This window comes from Aythya fuligula, chromosome Z (genome assembly GCF_009819795.1).
Source record: "Aythya fuligula isolate bAytFul2 chromosome Z, bAytFul2.pri, whole genome shotgun sequence".
Taxonomy (NCBI): domain Eukaryota; kingdom Metazoa; phylum Chordata; class Aves; order Anseriformes; family Anatidae; genus Aythya; species Aythya fuligula.
Window position 1 is genome coordinate 1,397,675 of NC_045593.1, and position 14,509 is coordinate 1,412,183.

General features: G+C 43.1%; 1 protein-coding gene across 1 annotated transcript in view; it reads right to left on the reverse strand.

The window, feature by feature from the left end:
• The window catches only part of DCC (DCC netrin 1 receptor), a 360,844-nt gene that overhangs the window by 28,566 nt on the left and 317,769 nt on the right, over window positions 1-14,509 (reverse strand). Inside the window, exons 20-23 of the mRNA XM_032206156.1 lie at window positions 13,823-14,017; window positions 9,308-9,340; window positions 1,798-1,863; window positions 112-274 (exon numbers count right to left, since the gene is read on the reverse strand). Coding sequence (XP_032062047.1) covers window positions 112-274; window positions 1,798-1,863; window positions 9,308-9,340; window positions 13,823-14,017 — 457 coding nt within the window. The remainder of the gene's footprint in view (window positions 1-111; window positions 275-1,797; window positions 1,864-9,307; window positions 9,341-13,822; window positions 14,018-14,509) is intronic.

The following is a 14,509-nucleotide window of genomic DNA, read 5'->3' on the forward strand; positions in this document are numbered from 1 at the left end:
TTTGGTCCCCAAATCCCCCTCTCTTCTATACGGAGGTCTTTTCCTGCATCTACTTTGAAGCATAACGGGTGTAATTCCCTTCTCCTTCTGCCCTGAGATTTGCAAACGTACTTTCTCTGCTGTGCCGAGGAGCGCCTGGTGCAGATGACGGCCACCACCACCACCACCACCACGGTGATGACGCCGACGGTGACGACGATGATGACGAGGAGGTTGCTGTTCTTCTGGGGCGTGACGCTGCCGTGGGGAGGGTGCATCTGCCCGATGGGGGGCTCTGCAAGGACAGAAAGGACAACGGCGGGTGGTTAGCGGTGGGTTTATTCCTCTCCCTCTTTAGGAGCCGCCCATAAAACACAACAAGATGGAAAGCCTTTCGGGTGGCACCACGTCGTCTTAAAACCTTTGGTTTCAATGCAGCTGCAAGACTGGGATTGAGGATGCCACCACTTCTAGCATCAAGTCCCGGTCAAACTGACTTCAAGCACAGCTCCCTCGCTTCTATTTTTCCCCGTTACGTAGGGAAAAGCCCATTTTATGCTTTTATAATAATTCTGGATTTTTGTGTCTCTATTGACAGGGTCATCTGTTACGGACACCCACACAGAACAGTGAGGGATGCGTTTGCTCTGTCTGCTAAGGGGGTTTTATAGGCACTCTATAAGCCTACAAACTCACAAATCCCCCAAACCCTCTCCACTTCAGCTGAAAGAATCTAAATCTTCACCAGGATCGGTGCAAGGGGATGCAAAGAGAAGAGCCGTGCCACTGCACGTCAAGGATTTCACAAGAAAAGTAGCTCAGGAGTTGTCTGATGGCATCATCCCCACAGCCTCCCACGTACAAACCAAACAATGTGTGTGTGGGGGGGTTCATTTTGCCTTTAGCACAACTGAATGAGACAGGAAAAAAAAAGGCAAATCTTTCCAAGTAACAGCTTTAGATAGTGATAGATGTAATTTAATTGCAATATTCTGCCCTAATGTCATTTGTTTTCTGCCCTAATGTCCTTTCTTTAGTTACTTTAAGTTATTTCAGTTAAGTTATTGAATTAATTTGCTTTTTCTCCTGTTTTTTTTTTTTTTTTTTCAGGCAACCGAATATGACAAGCAGCTGCAAGTGGCATCTTTTTGGCTTTACAATGGCCTAGTACAGAAATCCCAAAGATTTGGCTTTCTTTTTCATTTCCATGCTGACTAAAAGGCACTGAAAGAAGACATCACATAAAACAATACAGTGAATATCAAGGAAAACAACAAATCTTCTTTCCCTACCCTTTACTGCAGGTCCTGGAAGTTCTCTTTACAGCTCTAAAGTCCCTTTTCCTATAATTATGATGAAGTATTTTATATTTTATATATATAAGGAACAGCAGGAGCTAAGCCCACAGCAAACTAGGACAGGAGAAGGTAAGGACACTTAGCATTCCTTCCTTGTCTTGGCCGAGGAAAATAATCAGTCTGAGTTAATCAGCTATGTGCCTCGTAATTATTTTGTATTTGGAACCTCACTTGGTACCGCATTTCAGGGAACCGTGCCTGTTGTTTCATTCAATAACGGGAGGTGACAAGGCTTTGTTAGGTACTGGAGGTGGGCTCGGGAATATAAAGTCATTGATTGTGCACCTCCACCCCAGCTGGCAATGATTAGGTCCAGTTAATTAGCCTTAATCCACAGGGTTTATCCTTGTTTCTTCCTATTTTAGGGCAGAACTAATTAATAAAGAAATGCTGTTTTCCACAGAAAGATGAAATGGAAATGCGAGAATGTAAAATGTCATCGGAGGGAGCCTGCATTTACCGTTCAGGCTGCTTCTGTCAATCAGGTTGGTGTCCACCGACCAGTAGGAGCCATCGCCGTGACGACCTGTTGATGGAAAAAATGATGGAAATGTAACTCCACAACTGTTGCACTGTTTCCGCTTCTCAAAATTGCCTATTTTCTAACTCCTAAGATTAAAAAAAAAAAAAAAAAAAAAAAAAGAAGAAGAAGGAATATGATTATTATTCTAAAAGTATTTTGGCTGCTGAGGGAATAGTTGCACTCCAAATTAATGGAGTAAAATTTCAGGTGTTCATCTTTTCACTTCCTTAATTTTGTCCCTTCTCCTTCCAACGACCACCATCTCCATCCAATCTCTTGGGAGATTCAGCCCCCAAAAAAACCAACATTTTCTCACTTTCCTGCAGTTGTTTGTTGCTGCTGTGCACCGTTAAACAACTGCCATAATTCCCCTCCAGAGGTACTCGTGTTTCTGTGGGCTGTGAAGGAATTGATGTGCATAACTTTGTCTACCAATTTGGCAAGTATTTTGTGATGAATGGCCCTAAATAAATGTAAGATGATTATCATCAGAAGAGACTTCAGCGTAATCATCTTTTCAATCAGCGTAATTGCACAGCTACAACAACTTGATCCCGAGAAAACAAGGTTGCAAAATGTTTAGCTGTAAAAGCAGGCAAAATAGAGATAAATGTAAGATATATAGTAATTCTGTTTACCACGATGACACTCTACAGCAGTCATAGTCACCGTACTACACTGCTACCTGTGAATACGTTGTGACACCAGGGTTATATTGTGCTTAGGAACCTGGGTATCTCAACGGGAGGCTGCTAAACATTGCTATTTCTGCTACTTAGCCCACACTGACAGATCTTAGAGGGAGCTTAACACATTCAAAAATTCAATCTGGATATTGGGAACTTCAAAAAAAAAAACAAACTAACCTGCACGCCTGACTCCAAGTTCAGTACTTTTTGAATTAGCAGAAGAGCACTTTTCAAGGCATTATGCATCACATTTTTATTGTATAAATATTTGCGTGAACAGCTGCCCGTATCAGTTTTCCTGTTTTTTTCTGAATTTAAGGACTGTGTTCCTGGGGAAAAGCAGCACTCGGTGTGATGGGTGTCCTGGAGAGCTCACCCTGTCCGAGACCCTGCCCTGTGAAGGGACCAGCAATGGAGACACAGCAACCTCTCAACTAGGCTACACTGAGCATATCCAGGAGGGCTTGGGGGCTAGAAACATTTCCAAAATTCTTTAAAGATTGAATTTAGGTTAATTCAGCTTTGTTCTGCTACTAAGACATTATTTGGAATAAAATGCTTTGGAATAACACGCCCTGTGCTTAGAGTTGCCATCACTCTCCATGGCACCAGTGGGCTTCCCATCTGCTGGAAGACAAGTCCAAAACTCCTGCTCCACTGAATTCGGATGTAAACCCTCCATGCCAACCAGAAAGAGACTTATAAGGTCAAAATAAATCAACAGGTATGTCTAGATCTCTCTTTTTTTGGTCAGACCATGGACTAACTCTTTGACTTCCACCATTTTCCAGTGGAGCTTTTTTCCTTCATGTTACTCCAGGTTTTTGGAAAAAAACATTTAAAATCTCAACTAATGAGCTGCTTTTTCCAGAACTGCCTTTTCACTGGAGGTTAAACAATCTTCAAACTTGCTTTTCCTACTTTTTTTTTAAATGAGTTTTAGCATGCTTTCTGAGGTACTAAAACCTAAATCCATTTGATCCTACATATTCTTTCTCATCTCTCACTCCTCCATTTCACTTCTGTCTTTCAAATGTTTCAGTGACTCGAGTTTTTTCTTCTGAAAAAACAAGTGCTTTTTCCATGACCATTATATTCAATAACCATTTCAACTTGATCATGTCAAGGCAAAAAAAAAAATAAATCAAGACGTCTGTGACCACAACAGATCTTCATCCTCCCAGGTCTCCAGCACCTGGAAAGGGGTCAGAAATTCTTTTGGGATAATAGCATAAATCTTTTTCCTCTTGCATTTTGCCATAAACAGTCCAAAAATACTGAGAAAATAAGCTGAGCAATGTTCTCGTATGAGAAAGCAGAGACTAATCAATGTTTCCTGCCTCCCCAGGTATCCCTTGAAGAATTTATTCCTGAAGAGGGACATCAGGCCAGCCTGGGATGTGCAATGCTGCGTGGGCATTGGGAAAACCTGTTTTTGAAGGCCCTTGTCTCCCCCCGTTGATGACACTATGTGGCAGACCTCGAGACATTCAGCTTTGAGCACTGAAGTTCTGCATCCGTCATCATTTAAACAACTCAGAGCACGAGGGTTTGTATCTTCTTGTCTTCCCATCCACAGCCAGCACCAGGTAATGAAGGAGACAACACATTGTGCTAGAGAGAGCTGAAAAGCTCGAAGAAGGCAGAAATATTTTTAAGTTTGCTTTTCAGTGTGTATAAGCTGGCAGACTTCTGGGAAGGACCCTGGGGTTTGGGCAGAAAGGCACGATTAGATGAACAGATACCACATTTCCTCTTGAATTTCTAGTTCTGCTTTTTCAAGGTGCCTCCTGAGGTAGCTGTCTCAGCGATGTCTCAGCATAGCAGGAAACGCAACCATTATGCAGGAATAACCCTCCTTATAATTTCAAGCATGTCTTCTGAGATCCCTCCTTGCAGATGCTTTCCATGTTTTTGACCTTAAGAAAGTTTTTGGTTTTGTTTTTCTTTCTTTCTTTCCTCAGAAGAGGTTCTTCTGATAAATGGGATACTTTTTATTGCTTCTCCTAGTAGCAAAGAGCATTGCAGACTGCTGCATTATTTGTTTAGGAAGCAGCTCTTTGAAAAAAGATCTGAATAGCTCATCCTTTCACTGATGCTACTCCCAGAGTTTGCAAAATAGCTTCAGAGCCAAAAGCCCAAGGCCGTCAAAGGAAATAAAGAGGCAAACTGAACACCTTCTGCTGTCACTGCGTGAGACAGCGCGGCTTTTCGGGGGCTGGTATCAGGCTATAAATGTACTGGCAGCTGTTTTCACACAGGAAAACACATGAAAAATGCACATTAAGAGTTTCCAGCCCACCACCACCGAGCACAGGAAGGTTTCAAGCAGGTGAAGAGCAACACGGCTGCCCAAGTCCAGCACGGTGGAGACTGAACTACAGACAGCCAAATTCCATGCTTGACTGGACTGCGCTTCAAACTGCCTTGCTCTGAGAGCTGAAACAATTAGTGTGCTGTTTACTCATGAGATGAAGAACACCGAGGTGTAAAACTGCAGGTGTGCCACCACACAACTGGCCTTCAGTCCCTCTTCGGGAGAAGCAAAATCCCCCAAAGTCCCCGCACCGCCTGGGAACCCTGAAACGGGCCTTCAGGCTGGGTGCAGGACAATGCAGGCCTCCATTTTCCTTGGGATTTGGAAGCACAGCTGTAGATTTGTAGATTTTCTTGGGATTTGGAAACACAACTGACTGTCATGATCTTCTCCGTGGACTTTTTGTGGAGCTTGGTATGGCCACAGGCCCTGCTCCGGGCATGGGGAGCTGGAGACCTCCTGTAGGCCTCACCATGGCGGCAAGTGCTGAAGCTCAATCTTAAATCTCCAGTTTATGGTTATAAAGAGGAACGTCATATATATAAAAAACTCACGCCTATATTCCATACATACATTCCATTCCATACACAATTCATCTGGATAGTTTATAACGGTCCATTTCATGGAAAACAGCTTTTTTGGAAAACAATAGAACAATCAAAATGTACTGAAATTTCCTGAGATAATAAAAAATATTTGTTCAAAATTGGGTATGTTTCCTTTTATCAGAATTTCCAGGGGATGCTATGAAACAGCTGTAGTCCAAAGGCAGAAATCAGCTTTTTGCTCTTTCACAGATCTAATTCCGATGGCCACACATTACTGTTTACAAGTCCTATATTGACAAAATTGGGACTAAATTTAATATGGGTTTATCAAATGAAAACTGGGGCAAGATAAAACAGAGTGAATTAATCTCTTCTTCACCCAGTTTGCCTCTAAATTCCAGACCAAAATCATAAACAGAGTTTGTAAGACTTAAGGAAGCCTCGACAATAGCTCCTAAGAAAGCAGCTGGCCTTCTCCTACATACATAAAATTTGTGATAAAAATTCTCTCCTGAGAATCTGAAACTGTAATTTTATGCTTACTTTCATATTATCACTTCTGCTGCCTTTACGATGGCCAAAAACTGTTGAAGTTCTCCCCAGATTGTGCTCTCTGCCCCATCTCCTTTACCTCATGCAAGCCCCTCAAGGCTGCACTGCCTCATGTCCTGAAACCCCGGGGTTTTTGCCCAAAACCCCTCACTTGTCCCACAGCCTCCAACTCTGCTCTGCTGCCACAGAAGTGCCTTTTTCTCTCTGAACTTCACAGCCACGTGCTGGTGTCGGAGATGGATGACCTACCAGAGTTAATTCGTGTCACTCAATACGAATTGCATTTGTGGCAGAGACGGCCCCCAAGGGCCTTGTCCAAAGCACGGAGTAATTTAAAAGGCTATCGCTGACTTCAGTGAGCGTTGCTTCAGACCCTGGATGATTAAAGAATTAGCTTTGATTATTTCTGAGGCAAACGAGCTTTTAGGAAATTTGACTTTGTTTATCTCGCTGCTCGCAGTACAGTTACAGTGAGACCTGGCCCCGGTGACTCGTCTTTAATAGAGTTGCCTGCAGATCGAGTGAGGGCCTCGGACTTTCTCTTATAAGAATTCATCACGGAGGTCATTTAAAAGTGGAAGCTGAATTTAGATACCAACAAGCCTAGGAAACAAACCACAAAAGGCTGAGAATTCCTTCTTCTATACTACAGCCCTAAAGAACTGCAATGAAGTTTATTTCACCTACCCAGACAAAAGGCAGTATTTATGTACAGGTAACTCCAAGAGGGACTGATCATGTTTAACTCATGTTGTGCATGCTTGCTATCTGCTAAACACCCAGCAAGAAGGTTTAATTTTTGTTACTTAAATGGCCAGGAGGCAGTTTTCCTGCAGGGAGAGGGCAGGGTGACTGGAGGTAGATGGGGTTGAGCACCCAGGGCACAGTTTCTATCACCTTAATTTTGCTCCCCACTAATCCTACTGCTTTCCCAATTATAGAAAGCCATTGTAGCTTTCATACCTATAGGTATCTATAAGTGCAGTATCTATAAGAAGCACAATAACAGCTATTTTGCTATTGTAATCAACCATGAGCTATCCAGCATGCATTTAGTAACCACCCTACACACTGAAGGCTGTGTATCATTTTGTATCTCGAAATGATCTTTAAAAAATGCAGAAACAGGTCTTAACATTACTTTATCTAACCACCGTGACACCATGTAATTTATTATTTTCAAGTGAATAACAAATCACGGTTGTATTTTAAGCACGATGCAGGCTGAGACTCTGAGCAGCTGGCTGGGAGAGGAAGAGCTCCCCCCAAATGTTTAAAGCAATGAACTGGAGCTTCTGCAGGCTGCACCCTTCTGCAGGCTTTGAGACTTTAGCAAGGGTCACAGCTTCCCCAGAGGAGCAGGACGCACAAAAGGGAAAATGGCCCAGAACTCCTTCTCTGCAGTCACTCGAGGAATTTGTGCTCACTTGCCATATGCAGAGTTAACCTGTCATGCTTATTCACTTCCCCCCATTAATTACACCGCAGCACACGAAGGGACAGGCAGGTGTCTCTGCAGAGAATCTGATTTCGTTAATCCCCATGGCGGAGGTAAGATCACACTTCTGTGGAACAGGAAAATGCTTTGCCACATTTTCTGTATTTTTCTACCCACAAGCAGAACGCTGAGCATCCGAAAACCTCTGACTTTTCTGCAGCATTACAGGGAATGAAGCAAGCAGAAAGTCAGGAGCGAGGCACTGCTTCTACTGACACCAGTTTCATGGGCAGAAGATTTGGGGCAAGTATAGAAAAATAATGGAAGATGGATATAAGAGTGGCTGTGCTACAATAGCTGCACAAAGCTATGGTGCTGTGACAGCGAGGGCAGAGCTGGGAGCTCAGAGGCTGCCTGCCAGAGGCTCTTTTTTGAGGCTTTGCCTCTCGAAATCACAACCAGCTGCGATGGGAGATGCTCCATGTGTTGTGCCACAAGGTCATTAAATAGCACTCAAGCAGCAGTACAGATATGATGAAAGAGGGAAAAACTAAAACAAACACAACAAACTCAATTTTCCATCTAGCCTTCCCTTTTCCCCCATTTTATAAAAAAGTGATGCTCTTTCAATCCTGCTTTACCAGGTGATACTTTGTGCTGAAGCCTCTCCTAAGTTTTCCGAGCCTGCCTGAATATATTTTAAATGCAAATTCGAGAAAAATATATTGATAATTTACTTTCAGGCTTCTTTGCAACCTAACACATTTACCTTTTAAAAGCAGTTTTTATCTATTCAAAGCTGACATTTTCAATTTGTGTGTGCTGTGGTGCAATAAATCATACCGAGCAAAACCAGCTTTTAATTTTATAATTTAGATACTTCTTTCTGCCTTTACGGAGAAGATTATGTGCTGAAATTAGACATCGAATTTCCCAAATTGGCTGAGAGTGGGTCTCGCCTGCGGGGATGTGCTGCCTTCTTGTACTGCAGGTGGTACCTGGTACATGATGAAACCCTCGTGAAGAAATAGGGTAACTCCCATGGGTGTTCCAGCTTGAAGCCCTAAATAATGCTCTTGTTTCCACCAGGAATTTCCATGTTTCAAATTAATGTAATTCATTAAATCGGGGTATGATGGCAGCTGGTAAGTGAAGCTAGGATTTGAGGTTGACCTCTCACTTTGCCTTCGACACAAACCTAAAGCGAGAGTTCAAACCAAACGCACCTCCCAGCATCACCTCCAAGTTCTCCCAAAGTCCCTGTGACCGTTTCCTTGGGCAGATGTCACAGAAATGTATGATCTTCTGGGTATAATTGAAATAAATACTTACGAATAAACAGGTCTAGAGTAAAAAATGAAAAATATCCCAGCAACACACTTTCCAAGTACTGAAAAGGGGATAGGAGCAGAGGAGCTGTGACTAATCAGACACATTCATATTTGGCAAACATAATGATAATGCCTTGAAAAGTTGACTAAACTTTGCGATTATTAAACGAGAGCTGCTGTTTTGAGGGTAAAGATGATTTATGATTTCTCACCGTGAGCCTTCTGAACTTTAATCTATAACCCACAAAAGGGTGCAGGAAGAGCCGGGGAATTATGCCGAGCTTAATTATATTTAACGTGAATTATTCAGAAGTGCAGCAGAGAGACTAAAAATTTATTTCATACAAAGCAGCTTGACATTTTAATTGGTCCTTCAGAAAAGAGACAAAACAATTTCCTCTCCCGAAAATTTACATCTTCCCCATCAAAGCAGCAGCCTCAGCCGAGCAGAACTTCATTAACAAGATTAATTAGCGCGCCGGCGCCTGCCTCCTCAGGTGTGCAGCCCAGGTGAAAGGCGGCGGCGCGGCGGGGATGCCGGGAATGAAGGCGACAGATTGAGGGCACCGTACCTTGGTCATTGGCCATTTTGTCGGGGTGCTCAACTGCAAGAAAGAGACAACGTCGTTAGAGCCGGGCCGCTGGCGAAGGGAAAACCCCAGAGCAAAGCATCCCCAAGCAGGCAGCCCAGGGGGGAAGGAGGTTTTTTTTAGCCTTCCCTTTTCTCAAAGAGCCCCTGGAGAACTAAAGAGGACAAACGCAGGTCGCACCGTGCTCCACGTCAAATATTTGCACAAAGTTTTCACAAAGGTGAAAAGTTGCCCCCGGTATTTTCTCGTTCTCTCGTTCTTTGATATGCCACCATGATCTGGGAAGTTTAATTAAGCAAGAAGGGAAAGAGAGAGAGAAAAAGGCAGAGAAGAGAAACTCTGGTTCTTTGAATAATTGTGGCCAAATCACCTGCAAGCTGAACGCTCAGCTTGACGCATATTATCATTGTTTCAGCCTTCTACAAAAGACTTTAAAAGTATTTACATGTTTTTGCATAATAACCATAAAAGATAGCGTGATCTGAAGTGTGCTCGACAAGACTTCACATTTCAATAGATACATTAAAAGCCTTCCTGTTTCAGCTTCCCTTGGATACATGAAGAGCTACGAGCATTAACCGGTCCTCTGCTTAATGAATATGCGAGAATGAAATGCAGGAAATTGGGGGAAAAAATGTCATTTGGTGCATGAAGCTGCAAGTTTGATCATGACCACCTGCAGGTGCAGGGCATGCTGAACCCCTTGCTGCTAAAAACATCTATGAAACCTCTGCTAGATCGTGGTTTTGTGCTAGGGAACGATGAAGGTGCTGAACTAGCAGCAGTTTACACCCAACCTGTCCCCCAGACGGCCACATCCATATTCTCCAGGCCTGTGGAAGGGGGAAGAGCTCCTTCAATGACCCCCAAACCCGTTAGAGGGCACTGCAGGGCTGGGAATGGTGCCCCACAGGCCCATGGGCAGCCCCTGAGGTTTTGGGGCTCCGGCACACATGGTACAGTGGCAAGGCTTAACTTGGTGCCTTGCAGAAGAATCAAATTTTCCTTCCTGACCTTAGCATGAAGGGATCGTCTGAGAGTGTGAAGCTCAGGCTGTGCCCTCCTTCTCCCTCTCTCCCCTTTTCCATTTGTCCCTTTACATCTGACCGAGGTTTTTATTCACTTTTATTTTATTTTATTTTATTGGTGCACTGACAGGCAGCTTGGCCAGCGGACGCGGATCGGAGCAACGCTGCGTGTGATTCCGATAAGCAGAATGCTGTTTCATTTTCTTTAATTAAAGCAGCTCAGCCTGTTTGTAAATGCTGGCCGGAATCCAGAAGAGGTGCAGCTCAGCAGAAGAAAGCACACCTACACTCAGCAAGCGCGCCTCTAAGATTTCCTTGTTTCTGCAACAGAGGAGAACACTCAACTGACAAATTAGTTGAAAGACCGAAGAAATCCTCCCTCCTCTCTGCCTGCCATGGGTTCATTCATTCCCCCTGCAGCTATCACATCTCATTGGGCAGTGGCAAAGAAATTTCGGGTTGTGTTTACTTATTTCTACTTAGTGAATTTCTGAAAATGATTCGTTTATGCACCATCAAGCAATGTAACACCGAGACAGTCTCTGTTCTCTGCCACAGACGTGTGTATGTGCGGATAATATTTATTGAAATTATCCAGGTATTTTCTCACGAAGGAGTAAGAAAAATCCCAGTAATGACTTCAAGTTTGGGCCCAAGTCACCTAGTCAGAAAGCTGTGGGGTGTTTCATCACATTTTATCCATCTTCCAGGCTCCTTATAATGTTTGCATCAGACTCTTCATGCATGCAGTGATAAATTTAGCCAGCCAGAGCATAAAAAAGCAGATCCTCGAGTGATGTAAACTGTCACAGATTGATTGAAGTTCACGGTGTAACGACGATTTCCATATGCTAAGGATTTGCCATTTGCCTGTGTATTATCATCAGTGGAGCCGAGGTGGAAGAACATAAACTCATTGCTCCATGGGAGCGTTATTTACTACTAAACATACCTATTTCTCACAGCCCACTACGTTTTCATTAGTAAAGGGAAGTCACTACAAATACTTACATGGCAATGGCCTGGTTTCCTTGGAGGAACGTTATAATACATGAAATCAGACGGTGGGTGACTTAGTGGCTCTTTGATGCTTTTTTCGTTCTTCACGGCTTAAAACTTTCTCTGATCAGGACATATATTTGCCATGAGAGCACACATTACCATATGGCGCCTACACCTCTTCTGTTAATAATCATTAAGGGCAGGAAACCAACGTTTCTGCATAAATCAGAACGCACTCAAGACTTCAGAAAGTCTTTTCACCTCAAGTGCAGAGAAATATTTGTCAAAAAAAAACCAACAAACAGCTGAATATTATTGAACATGACATGTTTAGGGTGGTTATCATTAAATATTCATGGCAGGGTATTAGACATAGTCCTTGTAGGCAATTACGAGATGTAACAAATGTATAAATTCATCTTTTTGGTATCTGTTGATGCTGTCTGATCCAGAATTCATTTCCCAAATGAGTTTTATGGTACTTTGTGTAAACATTACAAAGTAGGGGCTATCTAGTACATTAATCTTTCAGTTTACTTAGATATCCGAGTCTCTATATCTTTTGATATCTCATTAATCTGTGGTTATTATATTTTGATGCCTCGACTCAGCCTAACAGCCTTCTGCTTGGCACAAATCGTGAGCATGAAATTAAGTTGGCACCATCCGCCTGATGGAGATGAAGCACCCACAAAGTGCTATCTCTTCACATTTCATGGCAGAATGAATAATCACGATCTTACCCATAATTCATTCAAAGGGAAACACGACTTGGACAAGGAAGTCCTGCAAACCTGGGCTGGCTGCGATAAGCTCCGAACAAATTGGTACAATTTTTTCTTTTTCTTTTTCTTTTTCTTTTTCTTTTTCTTTTTCTTTTTCTTTTTCTTTTTCTTTTTCTTTTTCTTTTTCTTTTTCTTTTTCTTTTTCTTTTTCTTTTTCTTTTTCTTTTTCTTTTTCTTTTTCTTTTTCTTTTTCTTTTTTTTTTTTTTCTTTCTGACTTGTGCTAATTCATGAAAACTGTTGTATGAGCCTTTTCACTCCCGGCCTGAATGGTCGGCAGCACGCTTCGTAGACACTGATAGCAGCGAAGCAGAAAGGGCAAGCTCTCTGCCAGGGCTGCCGAGGACACTGCCTCATTCATCCAAATCCCTCCTTCATGGGAAGTGCCAGGCACCCGCTGGACACGGAGGTTCCCCTCCTCCTTCCATCAGGGGCGGCAGGAAAAGGCAGTTTGCTGTTCACGTAAAGGGCTGCTGAAAGATGAACTCGAATATGAGCTCTTGCCCAACAGGAAAATAAAAATAAAAATAAAAGGAGCGATGGAGGGATTGCGTGTCACCCCTTTTGTTTGGTCATTTCGCTTAGCTTTTATACAGCCCGCGTTAACTGAAGTCACTTAGAACTGATTAAAAAGAGGTTTGAATGTGAATGCTAATTCCCAGGCTTTTGTGTACAGCTTTCATTCTGAATTTCCCTCTAACCCTGACTTTGCAGGTCCAGCCTAAATCCACTTCCAATTCCCTTCTGCCAAGATGTTATTTTTATGTGCAAACCCCTGGATTTCCTCCAGCAGATAGAGCGCTGAAGTGCTCTCTCACACGCCACGCTTCTTTCCTGGAACAGGTTTGCTGTTTATGCCATTCGACTTTTTCATTAATTATACCTCTTTTCAGCAGTAATTTCATACCTTTGTGCAAATCAGTGAGTGACAGTTAAAATAGAAGGAGCAGAGCTGCTGCAAACATCCCGCTCCCCCCTCACAGCAATGTTGCTTACACCTTCATATCGAATCATTTCTGGGGAGATGATGTCAGGCCTTCACAGCTAGGCAGCAGGGAGGACAGAAGAGGAATATCTCACTGTGCTAATTAAAAATTGAGCTGGGTACGAGTCCTTTGCTCTCATAAACACAGTGGCCCGGTTAAAACATGCACCAGCCAAAAAAAATGGGTGCCCCTGCTTTGCCGGTCACTAACGGGGAGAGATCCAGCAGTAATTTCTGTTGTTAATAGCAGGCACTGAAAAATATCTGGGACAATTTTCCCCACGTGAAGTCAGATTGCATCTCAGTTTGCTGAGATTTTTTAATTATAATCGTGTGTGAGACTGCTCTGTTGATAGGAGTGAGTCATTGCCAGCTCCTACAGTCACCTGAGGATCCCAGAAGAAAAGGTAGGTCCCTGGAGAAATCCAGGCACATCCAATTAGCTCTACCACTGATGGCTGGAAGTTAGGTGGTGTCAGAGTGCTCTCCCCAAGCTGATTGAATTTAAAACTACAGTTACTGACTCATTATGTGGTTTACTCTTGTCAACTACCATATGCAGCGGTTGGCTTTCATCTCTCAATAATAGTTTCAAGTAGTAGGAGTTCTTCTGGCTGCCGTGGAATTAATTGCAAAGCTCCCACGGAGCCAGAAGAACACCGGAGCTATCATTAATATCAGGATGAGATAGATCCAAACCTTTCAGCGTCCGGAAGAAAACGGGATCAGAGAGAGGCCCCACACCCTTGGCATTGCGGGCTTGGATTCGGAAGTAGTAGACCGTGTCCAGGCTGAGATCCAGGATCTGGTGGGTGAGCCGGTCACCGCTGATGGACTCCATCACCCAGTCGTCGATGGGAGCATTCTTGTCCAGGGTGTAGAAGAGGATGTAAGCTGAAAAAAAAACAGCCTCTTGGTTAGTGCTTCAAGCGACGTGCTTCCTCTGCAATGTCCGTGGAAAATGTAGATTGATTAAAAACTACTATTTTCTCTTTAAAAGCAGCAACAGTGGGTGTCTGATCAAAATAGCTTCAAAGGAGGCTGTGACAATTAATTCGTATTTGTCTATTTTTACTCCAAAACAACAATTACAGCATTCTCTGCAAGAGATACGGGTTGAACAAATATAAAAATAGGTAGCACACACTAAACGGCTCTGTTATGAGCACATTTCTCGAATACAGGTGCACCATTCAGTCTGATAAATGCCATAAACCATACAATGTAAGTCTTTAGGGTTTCAGTGCTGAAATAAAATGAAATGGCTTTAATGATGCACATCAAGTACTGGGTGCTCACGGGAAGCCATGTAATATTTCCTGGCACATCTAGGGGAAGTATTTTTGGGAAAAGAATGAAGAACTCAAACTCAGACTTTGGGTAACT